At 36.2% G+C, this 22184-nt stretch overlaps 1 protein-coding gene across 9 annotated transcripts in view; it reads left to right on the top strand.

The window, feature by feature from the left end:
- by (focal adhesion protein tensin) overlaps positions 1-22184 on the top strand; it is a 174170-nt gene that overhangs the window by 128866 nt on the left and 23120 nt on the right. For all 9 annotated transcript variants that reach the window (XM_089244990.1, XM_089244985.1, XM_089244986.1 and 6 more), the window contains 10 exons: positions 4440-4489; positions 8894-8955; positions 11439-11536; positions 11735-11785; positions 14586-14708; positions 15153-15217; positions 18832-18915; positions 20126-20238; positions 21081-21141; positions 21357-21559. In XM_089244990.1, coding sequence (XP_089101116.1) covers positions 4440-4489; positions 8894-8955; positions 11439-11536; positions 11735-11785; positions 14586-14708; positions 15153-15217; positions 18832-18915; positions 20126-20238; positions 21081-21141; positions 21357-21559 — 910 coding nt within the window. The remainder of the gene's footprint in view (positions 1-4439; positions 4490-8893; positions 8956-11438; positions 11537-11734; positions 11786-14585; positions 14709-15152; positions 15218-18831; positions 18916-20125; positions 20239-21080; positions 21142-21356; positions 21560-22184) is intronic.

Below are 22184 nucleotides of genomic sequence, written 5' to 3'. Positions count from 1 at the left end.
GATGGAAATTCAAATGAAAAAATAATCTTTAAATAAATTAAAAATTCTCCTATAGTATAGGGTCCCATGTTTGACTTGGAACCTTTGTGCTCCGTTGGATTCCACTCACCAACCACTGTGTGAATCTAGATACTGCTGTATGACTCGTTGGCCGTCGGGCTTCAAGGAAATTTATTTTCGGCCCCTCTGCGCAATTTGTTTTTCTTGTTACACTAGAAAACTTTACACACAATTCAGCACTTAGGGAAATTTTGTTCTCAAAGTAAGGATTGGTTAGGCACAGCTTTTTTCAAGGATACAGGTATTTAGCTTGATGGGCTTTTACTTTTTTTCGCGAACCCCCTGAACGACAGATTACATACTTCCCGGGTTAGAAATAAGGTCTGATGCAAGAATTACGCCATTTTCCCGAAATGGATTCCTCTCCACGGAGTAAGTTCATACGTAAGCAGTTGAATGGTTGGCCACAGAGACTAGCTGCGTCAAAATCATTCAGTGTTACCATTGTCTTCAGATCATTAGGAGCTGCCTCAGCATCAGGAGCCGAACGAACCAGTTACATCATCAAATGTGTCTTGGGAAACGATGGAAATTGGATCCATAAGAAATGAGCCGACTGATGCAAAAACCACGCTTTTACCCTGACGAACATAAACTTAGAAAACAAGAGTTCACGAACGCGAATAATGTGGGGCCCAACTTAGAATTTAGGCAAGTTGAAGGCTTGGTGGGGATTCCCGGAGCAAATCAAATATGCAAATAAGTTACCTAAGAAAGCTTTGAACTTTTTTAAAGCATATTCCAAAGAGTTCTTTCAGTATAGTTTCGGTCGTGTTCAAATGGTGTTGCTGATCAATACCATTAAAATGACTGCTGTTGCATAAGTAACATCAACACATAGATTCCGGCTTCCCTGACCATTTATAAAGCACGTATTTTTTTTTTTTTTTTTCTTTTAGCTCTAACCGCAATTTTCTTGGAAAAACTCTCTCGTGTCTTGTGTGTCATCTATTACATAGGTACTCTCTCAAGGAGGAGGAAATTAACCTTCTTTGCTGTTATTTATTTTCATGGAAAACCGTGGCAAAACAATAAACAACGGCCATCTAACCGAGTAGGTGTTTGTTATGTGCTCCATCATCTTTCTTTAACAACGCTACTTGAGAAAATGAATAGCTCTTAGGACGTGATCGTGACTCTCTTTTTGGGCATTCACCGCTGTAAATTATAACCAGCAATTTTCCAGTTATGAAAATTTTTTCTTTTATTTCAACCAAGAAATTATAAGTCGAATCTCACTCCATCCGAAGAATATACCTCCGTATGATTATCAGCTGATACAAATTTATTTGAATTTGTGGAATTTAAATAATTGCCCCGAATTTCAAGAACAAGGGATTCATCAGCAGAATTTTTTGGCATGCTTTTCTAATTTTAAAAACTGTTTTTTTGTCTTTGAAAAATATTTCTCATTTTTTGGGTGTATTTCTTAAGTCCTACGAGCCTCATTCAACACTACCACCGCCAAATCCACTGTGACCCCTGCTCTGATTTCAAAGGAGACAAACTAGTTATCTAGAGGATGTGGGCCGCAGTGAAGAAAACAAACATGATTGTATTAAATCCCCACAAGTCCACAGAAATCATCCCAAAACCTCCGACCATAAAAAAGTCGCATACAACACTTTAAAAAATTGAATGTGGTCCAATAAAGACTCCAAAATCGGCATAAATCAATAGCATCTTACTATGGTTTTGGTGGGTTATGGTTTTGATTTTTCCACCGGAAAAATAGAAAGAACTCAGTTCGTTTTATTTCCCATGCAATAAAAATTAGAGCTTTTAGCGGTGTCCAACTCGCGTTCCGGAGCAGATATTAATGTGCCCAAAAAGCAACATTAAACTAACATATAACTGAAAAAATATATGTATATATATACTCTCTCTTTTCTGGGCAGTTTTTATTTATATTTTGCTACCAAATGGAGAATGTTCTGCTCATTTTTCCGAACTTAAAATGGTATTTCGACTCCAAAGTGACTTTATCAGCTATTATTTGCACGTCGATTCGGCTCAATACACTTATTTTTTCTCCCAATGGTGCCGAAAAAGGTTTGTTTTTCCGTCCATTGTGGCCCAGTAGAAACCGAGAAGGTTAGACATCCTCATTCATCGGCTACATTCATGTTTGCTATGTAGCCACAAACTGTTCTTTGTGTTCCAATGTGGCCCTAAACCATTAATCTTCTTCCAATGTGGCCAGAAAACGAATAAGTTAAACATTTCTTATTCAACATTTTTATGGGTTTCCCATGCACCTTGGAAATGAGGGGAAAATGTAAAATATTTGGCAAAAATCACAGGGAATGGAAAAATTATTTGATTATTTGACAGTGAATAGAGAGAGAGAGAAAAAAAAATTGATATATATGTATATATATATATATATATATATATATATAAAAGTCAGGGAATAGAAAAATATGTGGCAAAATCATAAAAACAAAAAGTATTTGATGGAAGTATAAAGGAAAAACAACACAATTTGGCAAAAGTCAGGGAAACGAAAAGCATATGACAATGATGAAAATGAAAAAAATATCTGACGAAAGTTGGAGAAATTAATACTATTTGGCAAAAGTCTGGGAATTTTTAAAATATTTGGCAAATGTCAAGAAAAATGTAAAATATTTGCCGAAAGTCAGGAAAAAATTTAATGAAGGGGGAAAACAAATGCTTGGAAAACATTTTGAAGATTAAGATTTTGGAATTATACAGTATTTCTTACTTCAGTAGTTTCGATCAGGATTTTTTTTGAGTTTTGGTCAAGGAAATGACGAAATACATCATTAAGTGCAGCTTAAAAACCTGATTTTTACGAATTTTGTTCTCCCCATCGGTATTTATACCTCCTTCTGATAATGAAATATGCAGCATATTCAGAAACTTCAGTCTTTTTTACTCTTCAAAGTCTATTACTTCTTTCCTAAATATATGGAAAACGGAACTTTTCCGCCAAAAAATAAAGACGAATACAGATAATTGCTTGTCAGCCATATTTTCAAATATTTTTCATCTTAAAACTCACGCATTTCCACGTTCACGATTCGCCTTGTCCTAGGAACTAGTTACGAACACAACACACACACGCATGCCATTAGACATCTATATACTGCACTACAGGAATATAAGAAAAATACGGTGTTGAGGTAGAAATATATTTATTAAATGGGGGAAAAAAATGAAAATAAAAAGAAGGTCGGCATCTCAATGGATCACGAGCTATTCCGGCCTTACGAAAGCACTCGCACGCAGCTCACGACCACCATCATAAGTGAAAAAAAACAAAACAACAAGAAAAAAGGCAGTCAATTTATTGTAATTATGGCCCGAGCCTTTTGTTAACTTACATACACATATCCGTATACACACACCAACACACATACATGAACTGGTGATTTTTAAGTAAACTCGGAAAACTGAAGTGGAAAGTTTCCACGACCGAAGAAACCGTGAAGGTATTTAGCAAAAGCTGGGGGGGGGGGGGAGTTACGGGGCTAAATTACCTGTAGTAGTTATAAATACAGAGCCTAGATAAAATAAAACAGGTTGTAATGATATTTGCTCATGTCTTTTACGGGAGCTCGGCCGATAATCGCGAGCTATTTAGAAATCCGTAAGAATAGGCGTGTTGTGAATAGATATGTGTTTTAGAGGGTGATTATCGCCGTGGAACCGGCTTCGGCCTTGTAATAAAGAAAAATATTATCTTTTTAAAAAAAAATGGGCCTAGTTACAAGAAAATGTTTCTGTACCCATAAATTGTTGTTTAATGTAATCATGATAACACATGCCGTCTTTAAAAAAAAAACGCGGAATTCATTTTCAATTTAAATGATCTTGATACAAAAAGGATCGGCTCTTTTTTGTGTGTCGTGTCCAAAAAACCGATCAGTATCTACATTGTGTATTATGTAAAGTTAATATTACGTTATATATGAAAGAGCGGTGATGGTCACAAACCATATATTATGCACGCCCCCTTGCGCTTCGGAAATAATTTCTTAAATTGAAGCTACTTATATTGATTTGTTTTCCCTCGTTGAAGATAATACTAGCTTATCCATACGAAACATAAACGAATATATTCTGTTATTATTGTTATTATCCCATTGCGTTTATTGTGTTTGTATCTCAATTTTTTTCTCCTGACATGTCTTATAGAAATTATGCTACATTGTAATTATTGTACAGCATCATAGGGTGAATCGTGATTGGCATTTGCTTTGTAGCATTTTGTCACGTTAAAATCGGAACTCCCTCGTTATTTTGACACGTTGAATTAAGGCTATTATTTGCATTTTCTTATGGGGAAAACATGAGTGATTTCATTCTGTACACACTCTCTTACGCAATACTTTTATTCATTTATTTTTCAGGGTTCGTCTTTGAAAACGAAAAAGAGTGCTGACCTCTTGCGTCGAGCAAAGTAAGTTTTATTTGTTTTGTTTTTTCTATATTAACACATGTTTCAAAAGCCTCTCATTTACACGAATGTCATTTTTTGCTAAATTGTTGAAACGTTTCTTTGTTGTCTCATTAAAGGATGATTCTCTTTTCAAAGAGAAGTCGTGACATCTTAAGAAACAACTTACTACTAGAGATGCTGGGGAACACTTACTTACTTTAGGGATATACAGGGGTTGCAGGGGGATACAAGGAATTTCTAACTGAGAAGTTTCACACACACAGTTACAAACCTTCAAAAACCATCTTAAGTTAATATAAATTGATTGAGATAGCATATTTAAGTATAAGGTATTTTCTTTCAAAATTTTACTCATTTTACAAAGGTTGTTGAAAATATTTCAAATTTTGATTGTCTTGGGGGATGGGGGTACGGGGATCCCCGTACCCTTCCCTGCGTACGCCTCTGTGGATATACATACTATAGTACGGATTACTCACGAAGTTGAATTCCTCAAGGGCCGCGGATAATCCCCATATTGGATTCCAGAACAATTAAAAATGTTTATTCTCCAATTGTTATTTTCGGAAAAAACATAAGTTGACATTGTTACGCGAACTTCATTAATACATGGTGTCTAAAATCGAATTTGGCGTATTCACAGCTAAATACTATCAGGATCCAATGAAACTTTTGGAATGTCTTAGTGATCGTATAGGGGAAAGTAATAATTGACAGCAAGAACAATAAAACATTTCCGACTTCTGTCACCAAAGAGGGTTGTCATTGTCTAAATATGGGGGGGGGGCGTTGCATTATATATTCATTAATTGTTGGAAGGGCTGAAATAGCCTCAGCCCCAGGTTCAAAAAGGTGCCTTTGGTTCAAAGGGGATATTTTCCAAAAAAAAAACGAAGCGTGTGTTGCGTAAAGAAAAGCATAATTGAGGGACAGGAAACTTTCCCAAAGAGCCATTTCCAAATTTCAGGATGATAGAATTAGGCATTAATTGAAGCATTTTTTTTAATGTTCGAGTAAAAAATTATGATTAGCCTGGTTTGAATTTCAGGATGAAGCATGCATATCTTACGTTTCAGAATAGGATCTAATTTCTAGACCCTGGTTCTGTAAGCCATAACAGTGAAAGGTGACCTTAATTTGACGGTCACGGGAAGCAACATGAGTCCCTGCGTGTGTTCACTGCAACAGTCTGTTCGACAGTTCTACAAAATAAGACTGTTAACAGTGCTTGTTAGTATCCTGTAGCAGCCGAGTGGCGTGGTGGAAGATGCTCGTCTACCACCGTGAAAGTTGTCGTCGCGGTCTCACTTTAAAACCCTCGGAAGAATATAGATATGATACTTTCCCTAGCGAGCTTGAGGCAACCACCGATAGATGGTGCCTTCATTTCTAACTCAACTCATTAATGGCAGTAAATTGTTCTATAGCGATATTGCCGGAGTTAGTGAAGTAGTTAGTATCTTGTTAGCCATGTGGAATGCTGGTATTGATTCTTTTCCAGTACCGGTCCTTTACGCCAGTACGCATTGTGAATTGTTCCTCAATTTTTTATTGTGAGTTGTTTCAATCGTCGCCGCTTAATCTGATAACCGGATACCCTGCTTAAAATGTATAAAATCCTCCGGCACCAAAATTTTTCCCCATGGAGACAAGTTCCCCGCTCAATATGATAATTTCAATGACTTTTCCCCTTTTCATCAAATATAACGCTTCACGCTCAACTGTTAATACACATCAACCGCTATACGCATAATGTTTTTATAGAATAAAACATTTGGAATTAATGAAAAATATGTTACCAAGTAAGAAAAAAACATTTGAGAGTAGACACTGGCCTCCAAGTATTCAAGCGGTCTTAAATACGTACATACGGGTGCTAACTTTCCTAATTGAAAAATAAAAATAATTGTAATTAAATATAATTTTCATTTTACACATTTTTGCTGTCTGATTTATTCGAGAAGCTTTATTAATACTGATCCTTCATCAATATACATCTATTTCAATACATCGTTTCCAGTATACAATCCATACTAACGCTGTAAAGTGGCATTTCAATTGTTTCCCGCATAATCGGATATTGTGAGCTGGAATTGTTGATAGCGATTAAACGGGGCCGACTGTATTTGTCGTATTATTCGTATTATATTCGTGACCAAAACGGTATCTGTTAACACTCCCGACTTTCTTGTGAGAGACCTTTAGTGCGTATATATATATCTTTGATCAACCTTAAAAGTCGACTTCTTGGGCGTATGCTCGAATGGAGGCCCTCTGAAGGGACCTTATACAATAAAAACTACGAACAAATCTCTTGAGTCTATATTCTGACCTATGAACCATGAAGGGGGAAAAGATGGTCTTTCAAACAAATGGGACGAATAAAAATGGACGCCCGTGGTGAAATTGAAATTGTTAGTTTTGTCAAACAAAACAGCTAATACCGATGTACGCATTTCCTTTCATGGGAGGAAATTTAGTGGGATTTCAATTACAAGTCCAGAGCGATTCATACAACTCCCTAAAACCTCTCGAGTCCATGATTAAAGTTTCGTGGGTGCCGTAATGGGTATCTGAGCCCGTAACTTTCCCACTAATAGCTGTTGTGGGTTTAGGCATCATTGCTTACCATTTTTTCTTTTTCGTTCTTTTTAATGCAGGGGTTCTTAACCTTTTTTTTTTAGCAGCGACCGACCCAAAATAACAATATGATGAACTTCGTGACACATCAATCAGTTTGATTTTAGAAATTAGTGAAACCAGTGGCGCAATAATTTAATTTTTAGCAGGACCAAGGCTGACTCGGTGGCCCGGGACAAGTATCCATTATGGGGCAATTCAAGTATTACGTCAGCAGATTTTCAGACATTTTTGACCCCCTTCCCTTGCCAGTAAAAGTCAGTAAAGCTCTGACCTTCCTCAGTAAAATTTCGTCAGCTCTGCCCCTACCTCCTAAGGCATATTGCGGTCAGAGACATAAGCGGGGGGGGGGGGGGCACGAACCCCTATGCCCCCCCCCCCATAGATGATCAAAAATAATTTTTGATGCAAAAAAAATTAAAATATTATGTTGTTATAATCAATTTCTGTTAATTTCAATGCTGTTTGTAGGCGAAGAACTCAAAATTTCTCCTCAAGCAATTTATTGTGACCCACCCCGTAAGCCTTTCGTGCCCCCTTCAAACGTCCTGCATACGCTTCTGATTGGGCTGGTCTTCAAGAATATACACTGACGGTCTGACCACCACCTTCTGGCACCGCTGTAGTGAACATTGGGATGCGCGAGGATTATTTTTCACGGGATTATATAGACTGAACACACTATATATTTTTATAGCGTGTTCAGTCCACTATATATTTTTATTCTACTATTCAGTCTACACTACATATTTACACTATATATTTTTAGCTTGTGTTTTAGGTTTATTAAATACTGGGTTTTAGTTAAGCATTAATTAAAGTAGTGGTATAGATTGCCGTTGCTAGTTGGTTCGAAATGCCCAGCATTTTGAGCTCGCGTCTTCATTATGGTTTCGCTAAATTCCAGAGATGTTGATCAGTCAGTGCCAAACAAATGACCCTAAAAAAAGAAAACTAAAACACATACACACACACACTATATTATTTTTATAGGATCATTTGTTTTGGCGCAGCTTGACGTAATTGGTCCTTGTGCCAATAAAATCAAATCATATCAGTGGCAAACAACCATTAGAGTATATAATCTCCCCTTAAGTAATTCTTTTCTATTTCGATGACTACCAATTTTTTCCGAGTGCAAGGTGGGCCCGCATCACGTGTGATCAAGTATTTAAAGGGAATAGTAAATGCAAATACAAAGGCCACAACTGGCAAATTGCAAGGTGGCTGAAAAAAATTATGCCCATAAAAAATACGCCAAACGTTTGCTTTTTTTTAATATATCCCACCTACGTGCAAACCAGTTGCGGTCACAGCGTTCTATTACACAAGAAAATTGTTTTCACGAGTAGTAGTTTCTCTTTGCTTGTTCCGCGAATCATTGCAGATTGTTTTCTCGTCCATATCAAACAGGAGCATAGACGGTACGAAGATGGAGGGAGGGGATGACGATCCGCCATTCACGAAAAATTGCATCATAAACATAGTCGCATAGCAGGGAGAAAGTGACAATACCCCCCGATTACCATGCATACCCTCGGTGAAATCCTTCCCCCACTCCGTTCCAACCGCATGCTCCCTCGTCTCCCCTGGTTGCGGCCCTGAGCAGGGTCGTGAGTGGATTTGTACCGCCCATCTCGAAAGCCCTTGCGACCCATACGCTAAGAACCCCTGCCTTTATGGATGAAAATGTAATATATGTTTTTGTAAAAATGTTGAAACATTTTGGAATTTGAAAATGTTAACTTTTTTTTTTCATTGCAGAAGCCTCGATCGGTATCCAAGCTTCGCGATGGACGTTACGTACGTTACCGAGAGAATTATTGGTACGTGAATGAATATATAACTTTTTCAAGGTTTTTTTTTTCACTTTTAGTACGTACATATTCCGTTGATATCAGCCATCTTTTGCATTGAAATTATAGCTGAATAGCTCATTACAGCATCATAGGCGGAGATAGATGGAAGTCTGGGGAGAGGGGCACGGCCATTATTGCTGGGGGTGGGGGACGATGATGATGATGTCAATTCATATATATACATATACACATTAGATCAGTCGACTCCACCGTTGACACTGGAGGGCAATACCCCACCACGCGCCCCCCGTATCTCCGTCCGTGTATAGCATCAACTTTTTAATGCCATGCATATTCTGAATGATATCGTTACATTTTTAATTTGCACAAAGAAATCTGGAGCTTCAAGAAGCTTAAACCTTTTACGATCACGGACGAGATATTTTGTCCAAATGCCAATGGAATAAATTCGATCCAGTTATTTGTGTTCTTTCCGCTCTTCTCACCATCGCGGAGCTTTATCGTAACCCTATGAACTGAAGTCATTTCCCTCCCACCTCGTTTTTTCTATACTCCTCTTATTGTGGTTCCCTCCAACATATAATGTATCTTTCTACATGCCAGAAAGAAAGAAAACACGTAGTTTGAGTTGAAAGAGAAATATACTGTATACTCTCTTATATTACTTATACTGTTTCTCCTTTTCTATTTATTTATTTTTTCTTCCTTTTCTTCAAGTATCCTTTCCTCTTCCTTTTTTTAACGTGTGGTTAGCTCAATGACAAGTTTACCAGATTTATCGCCGATTCGTCAAATAGAAATCATCCAAATTTATTAAAAGATTGAACGCGAAGGGGTTAAATAATTATAACGGCATTAACAACGTCCACACCTTAAACCGATGTGTGTGTGTGTGTGTGTGGAACTATGGTTACGATTTTTAATAAGTACATGCATGTGATTTATTGGGGGCGGGGGGGGGGGGGGGTACTTCCAATAAGTAGTGACTCAGAATACCACTTGTTCGGTGACCCATGATGCTATAAAGCAGTGGTTCCCAACTTTTGAAAGCCCGCGCCCTAGTCGATTTATTTTTCGTGAGTGGAAGGCGACGTCATACATACGACTGATCGGAAATAAATGGGTAAAAATGAAACGGTGAACCACTCACGGCCTGGTTTGACTGATGACAAAGCCTGGTACCGGGCCGCGGCCCAGGGCTATATAATAAGGACTGTTTCGTGACGCGCAGGTGTCGGTACCATCTGACGTCATGCGTAACATCATTGCTCAAACAGAACCGAGTGCACCTGCTTTGCTACCCTGTCACTTAAAATAGTTTGCAATAGCTGTACTGCTTTTGCAACTGTTTCAAAATTTAAATTAAGAAATTTTGCATTTGGTGTGAGAAGTAACTTTTAACTTCCACTGAGAATATTTTTCTCGGATCCATTTTTCAGTTGAATCACGTACGTTATTTAATTTAAATTGAGTTGATTGAAAGCCAACTCGAGACAGATAATTTCAATCATCTTTTGAACCTTCTAATAATTTTTTATTACTGTTTAGTCTTCATTTAAATTAGGTGCAGCTTTTAGAAGCCCTGGACTTCGTTATTGTCAATACAACTGCAACATAAAAACATGGGAAGCAAATATAACAATAAATTCATAAAATGTTTGTTATTATTATCATTTCGAATGCTAATATCAAAATACATTATTACTTACCAACTATTTCTTGGATTTAATCCATTTCTTTTTTAGCTTAAAGATTGTAAAAAAATATATATGTATAAATATACCACACGCGCATATTTGTGACACTACAACCGCATCATGAACGAGAGATCACTCACTTAAGACAGTAAAGAGAGCAACTAAAATGTTTAAAAAAGAGCACGTTTCTCATGTGCTGATGTTATAACGTATTTGAGCAGTGACCGTTGCGCAATAGCTCCGAGACCACGTCCACTGACCCAAGGTGGCAGCACGCGACTTCAAAGGAATGAAACAGCCCTTACTATATAGCCCTGGCCGTGGCCCGGCGATTGAGAAACGATGATATAGACAGCTCCTTTTGGAATATTAAACATCTTGTGCTAAATTGCCATAGTAGGGCATTGCATAATATTTTATCATGTATATACAATCTTTAGTTTTTATAACTGCGTGTTTAATTGGGTTGCTGTATTTTAGAGATAGGCCTATATGACATCCATAATTGTTATGGGCATCTTTTTCTCCGCCACCTCGTTGGGCATTTTGCCTGTTGTGGCCCTCTATTTGTATTTGTACACTGGTTGGGAATCACTGTCGCTAGTATACATACGACAGTGATAATATATCACTAGGTAATGTTGTTCCCAAAATATCTCCCAACATCTCTGGTTAGGAACAACTGTCCTTTTGTGAAATAACTTTTCTCGTATAACATGTTTGGCAATTTTAATACATAAAACTAACAAAATTTTAAATTAATCGGGCTATTATATTCGTTTCCTCTTGCAGTCGTCCTCTTCCCGAACTCGGAACCAGAACCGACGTATCGTTCCAACGTAAAGGATATGACTCGCATGTTAAGAACCAAACATGGAACGAAGTACACCGTAAGTCTTATTGATACTTGGATTTATGAAGATTATAGTTGTTCTGTTTTTAAAGAGAAATTTAATGTGTGATCTTTGTTTCACATGTTCTGTTACATGCTTTTGTTTGTGTTACATGCTTTACATATCTGGTCACACACAACTTTGTGTTACATGCTTCCCTGCTTTTAATAATTATTTTCTCTCTTTTACATTTAGATTTTTAATCTCTCGGAGAAACGTCAAGACCTTGCCAAGCTTAATCCTCAGGTAAGTTTTCAACACCAGTAAGAGGATGAAACGAAATCAGTAGAGGCCTATTCCAAATTATACAGTTGAAAACAAGCTAGAAATAGGCTCATAAGCCAGAAGCAGATTTATGGTTCTATCGCTTGCAGGATATACAAATTTTGACGCCCTTCTCCCATCCCATTAATTTCCCTTGACCACTCAAATTTGCCTCCTGGGCAATAGCCCATTAAATCCCTTCCCCTGTGAATACGCCTCTGGTCACACACAATTATATGCTAACAGAAGTGTTCCTGATCAGGGATCCATGGGGAACCCCCTGGAGAAGTTTTAGAGCAATATTGTTCGACCTTTAAGAGAGTGCGTTTCACTTAATTGATCTGCGACAGTACTGCAGGTTACTTGGGTGATCTGTAAAAATGATCTGCGCGTAGATTAAGTGCTCTGGAACTGTGTTGAGGCTATCTTTAAATATGTTACGGGTCACATACATGTGATACATAAATGCGCTGTGGGTACCTAAACTGCTCTAGAACTGTACCACGGTTATCTGTAAATATGCTGTGGGTCACTTGAAAGTGATCTGTAGATGTGCCGCGGGTCACTCAAGAGATCTGAGAATGCACGAGCACCTTTTTTTTTCATTCAAGCCGAGCACATTGTGCCGAGTGAGTTGTGCCGGAAGCGTGATTGTGTACCTAACATTAGTCTGAGTGTGTATCTAGTGTTGTATCTGATTTTCAAATGCTGCCATCTATGTTTTCAATTGTGAGTGAAGTGTAATGATCGAAAATTTGTACAGTTGTAGGTCTGTTGATCTCTCAGACTTTTCAATGGGGAAATCAGCTCGCATTCATGTCTGTAATATTACATAAATTACGACACTGGAATGTATTGATACTGTTCCGGATAATTTTTCACAAGACTTGGAGATTGCAAAACAAGAAGCGGTTCGACGGACAAATACAGATTTATTCGCAGAGCATCAATTTATACACGTATTTACAAGCTAATCAGAGAGCGAACAACTTTCTCGCAAAGTTCAATCACAACTGACTTTTCCCATTGAGTCTGCCTCTTATCTCTAATATATTCTCCTTTCGTCCTCTAGTAACGCTTTTTATAAATTCAGATAAATTTCTCGGGAGTTCTCGTAGTCCCTGGAAAATGGTGCCACTGTCTGGAGGGGAAGGGATCTTCTGGAATGTTCTCTGCCAATCGCACTTCTTTACGATAAACAGAAACCAGTATCAACTGCCGTTGGATCGCGCCATCTATCATCTATAGGTCGTAACAATACTATGATAAAAGTGTCATTGAATTGGGGTTATTCAAAATTCAAGTAGGCTTCATTGAACGAAAAAAGGGCCAGTTTTACAAAAAATGTCGGGATGGACAAAACTACGCGAAAATACGTTAATTTCCCTGGAAATACGGGAGTATGGTCACGTCATTCCTATCTTGTTTAAAGCTGAGAATTTTCGGGTTGAGACGAAATTAGGAAAAAATGTAAATTCAAGCCATACATCAAGTTCTAGAGAGAAATTTCAGCTTAGTCTTGCCTGGATTATTCAGAGCCACTGAGTTCAGGGCCTTCCAGGGGCACCCTCTTCTAGCTCAGTGATTCAAGCTTCCATGGCGATGAAGCAGTTACAGCCGTCAATATTTCGACTTTGAATTCATGAAAAATCGAGGGGAATTGAGACAGGCTGCTGAGAACCTTATATAATTTAAACTGGGAGAATTCCCGAAGCCCATGGCAGGCATAAGGATGTTAATTTGTATTAATTGGGGGGAAGGGGGGAATCAAATCTTTTGTTCTAGAGCGAGACCTCCCTCGCACTGGAACATAATGCATATATCGTATTTTCCTGCGTATAATCCGCGGTGGCGCATGATCCGCACTCAGAATTTGAAGAAAGAGAAAAAAAAATAACGTATGAGATCAGCGGCGGCGCGTATTAGGGGTCATTCAAGTATTACGTCAGCAACGAGGGGGGGGTGGGGGGTTTCGGATTTGCTGACTTTTGATGACAAGGGCGGGAGGGGGGTTTGAAGTTGCTTACGTCATCAACCACCCCTTTTTGAAGATATGAAATATTCTAAGCTGCTGACGAAATTTTGCTGACAAGGGGGAGGGGGTCAGCGTTTTGCTGACTTTTGCTGACAAGGTGGGGGGGGGGTCAAAAATGGCTGAAAATCTGCTTACGTAATACTTGAATGGCCCCTTATCCGCAGGATTTTAAAAAATGAATAAAAACTTACTTTGCGTGTGTTTCAATAGTCAATCCATTGTGGTACACCAAAAATTAATGAAATTTATTTATGAAACAATAGCATTATATTTACACACAAAACAAAATTTACAGTTCAATCAAAAAACCTTCAAATTCAGACTCATCTGAATTAGAATTAAATAAGTACCACAGTTCGTCATTTAATTTCGTTGGGCATTTTGCCTGTTGTCGTTGGGCATTTTGCCTGTTGTGGCGTTGTATTTGTATTTGTATTTGAAAGAGTCAGTGTAATCATCAAGAAGATTTTCATTTTCCGAGTTGGAACCACTGGAGTCCAAAGTTTCAAGTCCGCATTTTGGGAATGAATAAAACTCTTCATAGTTTTTAGTCACTTCTCTTCCCAGGCTCCAAATATTCGCCCCCCCCCCCTCCATAATACCTATTGAAATACTAGGTTTCCGCATTTCAATTTTTAACGCCAACTTTACGCCTATATATATAAAATACGGGGTTTTTTTTTTCTTTTCAGAAAATTCACTTGATTATTGTGATTACTGTTATACGTTTATTGCTATTATTCACAGGTTCAGGAATTTGGATGGCCTCCGTACCTCGCTCCATCTTTGGAAAGATTGTGCAGCATTTGCAAGTCTATTGATTCATGGCTCAGCAAAAATTCGCAAAATATTGCAGTAATCCATTCTAAAGTAAGCTTCTCATCCCACTCATTTAATACCATGAAAAGTTTGATTAAATAATTTAATTTAAATATTATTGACCTACAGCATGAATTTCCAAACTTTTCAAGTTCAAAGCATGCTTAGGAATGACATTAAAATTTTAAATGCAAATCTCTGAGACATTCAGTTGTGCCAAAATATTCTGCAACATAACAATTAGGAAATTGCTCTCTAAGTTGACATTTTTTCAATAAAGCCTATATAAAACCGTTTTATCTTCAAAATATCTTTGAACATTTCTCTGGCTGATCTAATGTCACCCCCAACGTCCTGCAGTATACATAAGTTAATCTGTAAAGCATCTGTAGCAATTTTCTTGTCTATTAAGAAGATGGGCACTTTCAATTTAAATATTAACTCAATGTCAGTGCATAACTTGATGTGTAACCATTATTATGTGACTTTTTCCAGGATGATAGGGGAAGAGCTGGAGTGGTTACTGCTGCATACATGCATTATACGAATATTTGTGCTAGGTAATGTTGCACATTCAACATGTGTTAATTGTATTTTCTCTCAGATGAACTTGATATTTTTAGGTGTGATTCTCCAAAATAGTTTTCACTCTGTAAATACATATTTATCTTTTTGTGCAATAAGTCAATCACTATGTGGGAGTAACTTTGTGCAGTACTTTTATTGACCACAGAGAGCAACAGGCCTACAACGATAAAACTATTCAGTCATTACACTTCAGTCATAGTGAGAAAAGTTGGTGGCAGATAGCAGCACTACACATAAAAAGCATTACACAGAAACAAAATTTCATGTCAGGTTCATAACACATACGCACACATTCCAACATGCACCAGTTCGTTAGAAGTTCAGCAGAGAAATGTGGAGGAGGTGCATGTATGGTTGAGTAGTACTTTTATTGAACAATTCAAAAAAATTGATGGCAGCATTATAAAAAGCATTAAACAGAAACAAACTTTACTTTTGGTTGCCAACTTGTACACACACATTCCAATATGCACCAATTCATTAGAAGTTCCGTAGAAAAATATGAACGAAGTGCATGTATGGTTTAGTAGTAGTAGTATTTTTATTGAGACAAATATTTGACAATAACTAGAAATGATCCATATCAGAAAATTATTTCTGTACCAGTAAGAGCACAAACATCAAAGATCAAATCATTCTCTTAAGAATCATATATCAAAGGAACAAATACAACGCCACAACAGGCAAAATGCCCAACGAGGTGGCTGATAAAAAGATGCCCATAAAAATATGGATGTCATATATTTCATCTATGATGTCATATATTTCATATATGTCATATTTTCATCATATATATGTTAATACCAGGGGTGCAAGTGCCCCTCATCTATTTCGGAGCAGCAAATTTCATTTTTGGAGCAGAAATTTTGAAAATGGAGCAGAACTAAAAACGAACTATATCTGCAATATAAGGAGTAATTTTTCTGTGAAATGCCAAAAGTTTTGCCAAAAATGGTTGAAACAAATAATTCTAAATAAATTTCCTTCACAAATTAAAATCCATTTAAATTTTTTCTTAATTATCTTATCTCTGTCACTACTAAAACATGCATTACATTACTGAAATGACGAATAAAAATTATTAGACTCTTTTCAAATTAAACAGCATGTATACTGAAAACCTAGGCAACAAGAATTTCTGCTGCTTGAACACCAAAATCTTATTCATCCTGATACAGCAAAAAAAGTACGTGCAGAATATAATAAGGGTTTCCGTGAAAAAAATTAGCTTCTCACAAAATTTAAAGGAATTATTAAATTTAAAAGCAAAATGCAAAAAACGAGAAAAATATAAATACCTTATTTACTTAAACAATTTCTCAACCTAATAGCATGTTAATAGATTATGAATCAGAGTCGCTTTCAGAAGTTCAACATCTCGATGACAATTTTTTTGAAATATTTGATGCCCTCGAACATAAGATTTTATATGTTTTATTCCATTAAAGCATTGGATGGACAGATTTTTCAATGCTCGAACAGACTTTTATTTATTTGTTAACAATGAACTCTCTTTCACTGTCTGCGTTACCATGTGCTAAAGATAAAAAAGCCTTCACCAAAACTGGCAAAATTTTGAACTTTGGGCTGCTTTCAAGGTTATAAAGTTTGAATATGTCTGCCCAATATCTATCTATTCTCTGAACTGATTTCACTTCTCGTAATTATTTGCATTGTAGTGCAACCCATTCATAACACATAATTAATAGTTCTGTTGGTGATATAATGTTGAGCAACATCCCAGCAATACGAGAGGGAGTAATGTACCATCCCAGCAATGCACGAGAGGGAGTGCAAACGTTTCATTCTCTCCAACATGTTTTGGAAAGGTAGGACATTAATATAAAAAAGGTATCTCACAGAAGTTATGTAAAATGAGCACATGCTCCTAGTACAAACTCCTTCCTTTGACTATTGTTAAGAGCATGCCCCACCAATGCAGTGGCGGACCGTGCGGCCATATTGGGCGCCGCTCTAGGAGGGGTGCCAAATGGAATTGCAAGGGTGAAAAAAACTTTGTTTACCAAAAAAAAAACGCCGTCAGTAGCGCCAAAAACAGATTCCGCATGGGTAGAAATTGTTTTCCTCGAGCTGCCGCTATGTTCACCAAATGCGGATTTTTGCAATGTGAAATTGCCACGATCGGCAACTGCCGACGATAATCACACGACCGCATAGTGACTAGATGACAAAACTATGAATATTTTAGCTAAAGTTTTAACAGATCTAATTTTTTTCCAATGATCTTCGAAAAATGTCGGTAATTTAAACGAGTAAACCAATCCTCTTTTCGATGTATGCGGTCTTTGAACGCAGGTTGGCAGCCACGAAATTACCGTAATTTTCAGTATATAACCCGCAGGAGAAAAAACGGTCACCGAAATCAGAAAATTCGGCATATTCATTCAGGGACTTTGATAGCCCGCCGGTTAACCAATAACAGTATAGGACTTTATACTTCAAGGTAGTAGAACTACTTTCCAAATTCACGACATAACGCGATTGTGGTAGATGGTGGGAAGTGAAAAAAAAATTAAAGTTTCTCCCTCCGTATTTTTTTCCGTGTCTCGGAAAGAACGCGTCCCGTGAACAAAATTTGCATGCTTCTTTTTCCTAAATTCCCGGTATTTGACGCACTACAGTGCATTAGCGGTACCTCCGCGAACCAAAAACAAGAATTGGCGCAAATGCGCAGGGATTCGGCGCCTTGGCGCACCATGTAGCAAGAGAACCGTTTCGGCGCAGTTTGGCGCAGCTCTTGCACCCCTGTAATACGAACTATATACAGTGAAACCTGTACAAAACGGAATGTCAATAGACTGAAATAATATTCCATTTTAGACAGATTTCCGTTCCATAAAGGTGCAAATTAAACAAAAAGCACTAATCATTGAACAGACTATACTTTGATTCCATTTAAGACAGGTTTCCATCTCATACAGTGTTCGTCTTGCACAGGTTTCACTGTATAACAAATTTTTACACATACAGTCTGAAAACTTTGTTTCATACAACAAAACTTTCATCGGAATGCTGTCATTATGGTTCATTTATTTGATGCACTGAAAGTAGTTTCTGTGAAGAAATTTGAAAGAATTGGATGACTATTGAATGCAGTTCGAACTGTAAGCACGTTATGATCAATGAAATAATATTGCATCTAAATGTCAGTGGAATAAATTCACAAAAGTTCCCTTTGTTTTCTTTCCTCTTTCATCACCATCACAAAAATTTGATGTAACCCTATGGAAGGACATATAAGAGCAAAAGAGTACACATAGGGGGTCAGGGTGAAAAGATAAATCTACTTGGTACCTACTCTATTATCTATATTTATTGTACTGTCTTTCTTTCATTTGTTTTTCTTCTTCCTTTTCTTCTACTTTTTTCCAACATGTGGTTAGGTTAGGACGAGGTTAGCATAGTCCTCGCCAATTCATCAAACAGAGATCATACAAATTTCTTTCCAATAACTTGTGAGCGAATGGGTGAAATGACAAAAAATATGTGATACATTTATTGTTTGAATATGTACTATTTAAACTATATAACTAAAAAATTGTCTTTTATTTTTCATATTATCCAGTGCCCATCAATCCCTTGACAGATTTGCAATGAAGCAGTTTTTTGATGACAAACTATATCCATACATTCAGCCTTCTCAAAACAGGTATTAATTGTTTGTAGCTTTTCAGTGAAAAACTTGTGCCTTATAGATACAATTTTAGAACAATGTAGGTTTAAACAGCTAGTCAAAGTCAGAAGATTCCAGGCTAAATATGTGTGTTGAGAGGGAATACCCGGAATTCCAAATCAGTGGAAACCTACCTGGTCCGCTATTTTTTATCTAAGAATCTTGTAATCGTATATTCCAGTGTTTCTCAACCTTTCTGAGCCCAAGGACCAGCAAAAAGTCTGGAACACATTGACGAACCTCTCATGTCCTGTATTACGGAACATTTCTGTAATTTTGTTTGCTCCGATTTTTCTGTACATTTGTCCCGTATTTCCAGTTTATTTGAACTTTTAATGTTTACGGAAGTCATGAGTACAATTCGTTTTCATAATATATAAATTATATATTATGATGGTTATTATAATATTATGATAAATTATGAATATATAAATTACATTTTAGCAAAAAATATCTCAGGTATTTTTTAGCAGTTTTAATAGTAATTAGTAGTTATGCCTACTGCTCCAACTTCTGATCTTTTTTGATCACAATAGGCAATGTTCTGTATTTCACCCCAGCTAAGATCTCAGTTTGCCATATTTTTTTAAATAAAATATAATAATCAGACCATTTGAATATTTTTCATGAAATCATTTTTTTACTGTGATTTGTTGCAGTTCATTTTCCCACCATTCAGGAATTTTAGCAATAGTAATTAGCAAAATGCATTTAAGTCAAAATTGTTTTTCTTTTGCCAAAATTTAGTGGTATCCTATATTTAGGATCCCACTTTCCTTGATGTATGGTGAACCTAAATATGAAGATGCAATATTTTTTTTAGCCCGTACCATTATCCCTAATATCAAATATTAATATATTTGGACCATAATTTTCTTAAAATCAATTAGGTATAAATGTATTTTAGAACAGATATAATTCAGAATTCAGTGCATCCCAAAAAGGAATTATTTTTCCCCCAAATGAGCCATAAAATATGAAACTGATAATTATTAATACCAAAATCACACTGCATCAAAATGACACCAGCTTAAAAATTCACAAAATTTAAAGAAAAAATACCAATTTTTTTTTCAAATCGAATGTCAAAGATTAACAATGTGTTCACTCATATAAAATCATGAATTTATTTATTTAATTAATCAATGCTTTTCTAATTTTTTCATTCAATAATCTTGTTCTACAGATACATCAATTACTTTTCTGGTCTTCTATCCGGTTCTATTCACATGAATAACAAGCCATTATACTTGCAAAGACTAATCATTTATGGAGTGCCAAATTTTGACTCTAAAGGAGGTATACATACTTATTATGTCTTGTTTTCTTCTTTTTTTTAACTTCTTTTATTGCAATGAAGTGATTTAGTTCAAAATTGAATAATATTTCTTTGAGGTATTGAAAAGTCAAGAAACTTTGAATAGTAAAACGCTATATTTCAATAAATAATAAACATTTGGCAATGAAATAAGCATGGGCATGCATGATTTGATACCATGTTTTATTTGAAAAAAATATATAGTTACAGTAATGGCCACTAGATTGCTCAAACCTCATTGATACACAGAATTTTAAAAATATTTTTTTCTTAAAATCTCGGAAAATTTACTTTCATTGTGGTATCACCCCGGTGGATGTACAGTCGAATCCCATTTTAAGGAATACCGATATAGCAAAAATCTCCTTTTAACGAACACTTTTCTGATCCCCCCAGATAAGTTTACATAGGAACAATCCAAAAACCAGGAATTCCTTTATAATGAAATTTCATTATAACGAAGTGATTTCTCCGGTCTTTTGGAGTTCGTTATAACGAGATACGACTGTATTTATAACTTTTTTGTCTCCAAATATAAAACCTGACATCATATCACAAGTTAATTTTTGCCAATATAAATTCTAAATACAAAATAATATATATAATCTAATAATAATCTCTATAATCTAATCATTATTTACTGAAATGTTTCCTGTTTTTTTTATTCACCTTCAACTTCTTGTAGTTATAAATTTTTCACAAAATATCGTGGTCATGATATCTATATTAAAACTATTTCACTTAATCAAACGTTATTCAATTATTTTAATTATAATGTCTGTAGTTTTATAATTCCAGATTTATTTACTTATTTTGATATCAGGTTCTGAGCTGTTTGTTAAAGTCTATCAAAACATGCAACTCATCTATTCATCAGGCGTTTAGTAAGTGGCTTTTGCTACAGTTAGAATTCTTATTACTTCAATTTTCAAACGAACAGCTTTTTTCACTCATTAGTTTTCAAAACAAAGTATTTTAATACTTACGCATAACACAAATTGGAAGCTATGACGTAGAGTAGTTCTATCAGTCTGAAACCTTTATTTCCCTTGTATCTTTGAATATTTCTTTCTATTTATAAGATTTTACTTTATTTCAGTTCTGCATCGGACAAATCAAGGAAAGTAGTCATGGGCTTTGATTCTGGTCTCCAAGTGCGTGGCGACATATTTATCAAGTGTTACCATAAAAGTCATCAACCAGTTGGCCGCTATCCTGTTTTTCGAACTCAGTTTCACACATGCACTGTTGATTCAGATCATTTAACTTCTGAAAAAAGAGACCTCGATGATGCTGCAGTTGGTGAGTTAAATGAATAATGAAGATATTTACTCAGTAAAACCTTTAGTATTCATCCAGTCTTTATCAAGAGAGGTTGAAATCAATACAAAACTAGTTATGCATGCATTGTATATTGAATCTATTAGGTACTCAATGGATAAATATTGCATTAAATGGATACTATTTAAAAACTTGGCAACTACACTAAAAAGTATTAAGTTTTGTAGGACCCATAGCAGGGCTATAACTAGAGGGGGCAGAGGAGCAACTGCCCCGGGCGGCAAAACTTGGGGATCAGCAATTTCAGTTGGGATTAAAGAACACAGTTATAAAATTATTGAATTTGTTGTGGGGGGCGGGGTGGGTGGAAAAAGTACTAGTTACAGCCCTGCCCATAGAGAGGGACACATACAGATTTGTACAGGAATACTAAAGAAACATAATAGAAACAATAGTTGGCACACAAACTCTGACCTACTGGTCAGAAAAAATGGCAAATTTAAGAATTTTGTCAGATTCACAAAATCATTCAAAAAATATTAAAAGGCAATGGCAATATCAGAAACGAATTTATAAATATGATATGTTTAAGAAATAGTCTTATGTATTATTATGAATATTGATTGAATTTAAAAAATTAAATTTA

The sequence above is a fragment of the Pholcus phalangioides genome, unplaced genomic scaffold (genome assembly GCF_987345545.1).
Source record: "Pholcus phalangioides strain wild (caught in Gottingen) unplaced genomic scaffold, Ppha-v1.0 ptg000015l_1, whole genome shotgun sequence".
Taxonomy (NCBI): domain Eukaryota; kingdom Metazoa; phylum Arthropoda; class Arachnida; order Araneae; family Pholcidae; genus Pholcus; species Pholcus phalangioides.
Note: the sequence above shows the minus strand (reverse complement) of the source record. Positions and strands in the feature narration are given on the sequence as shown.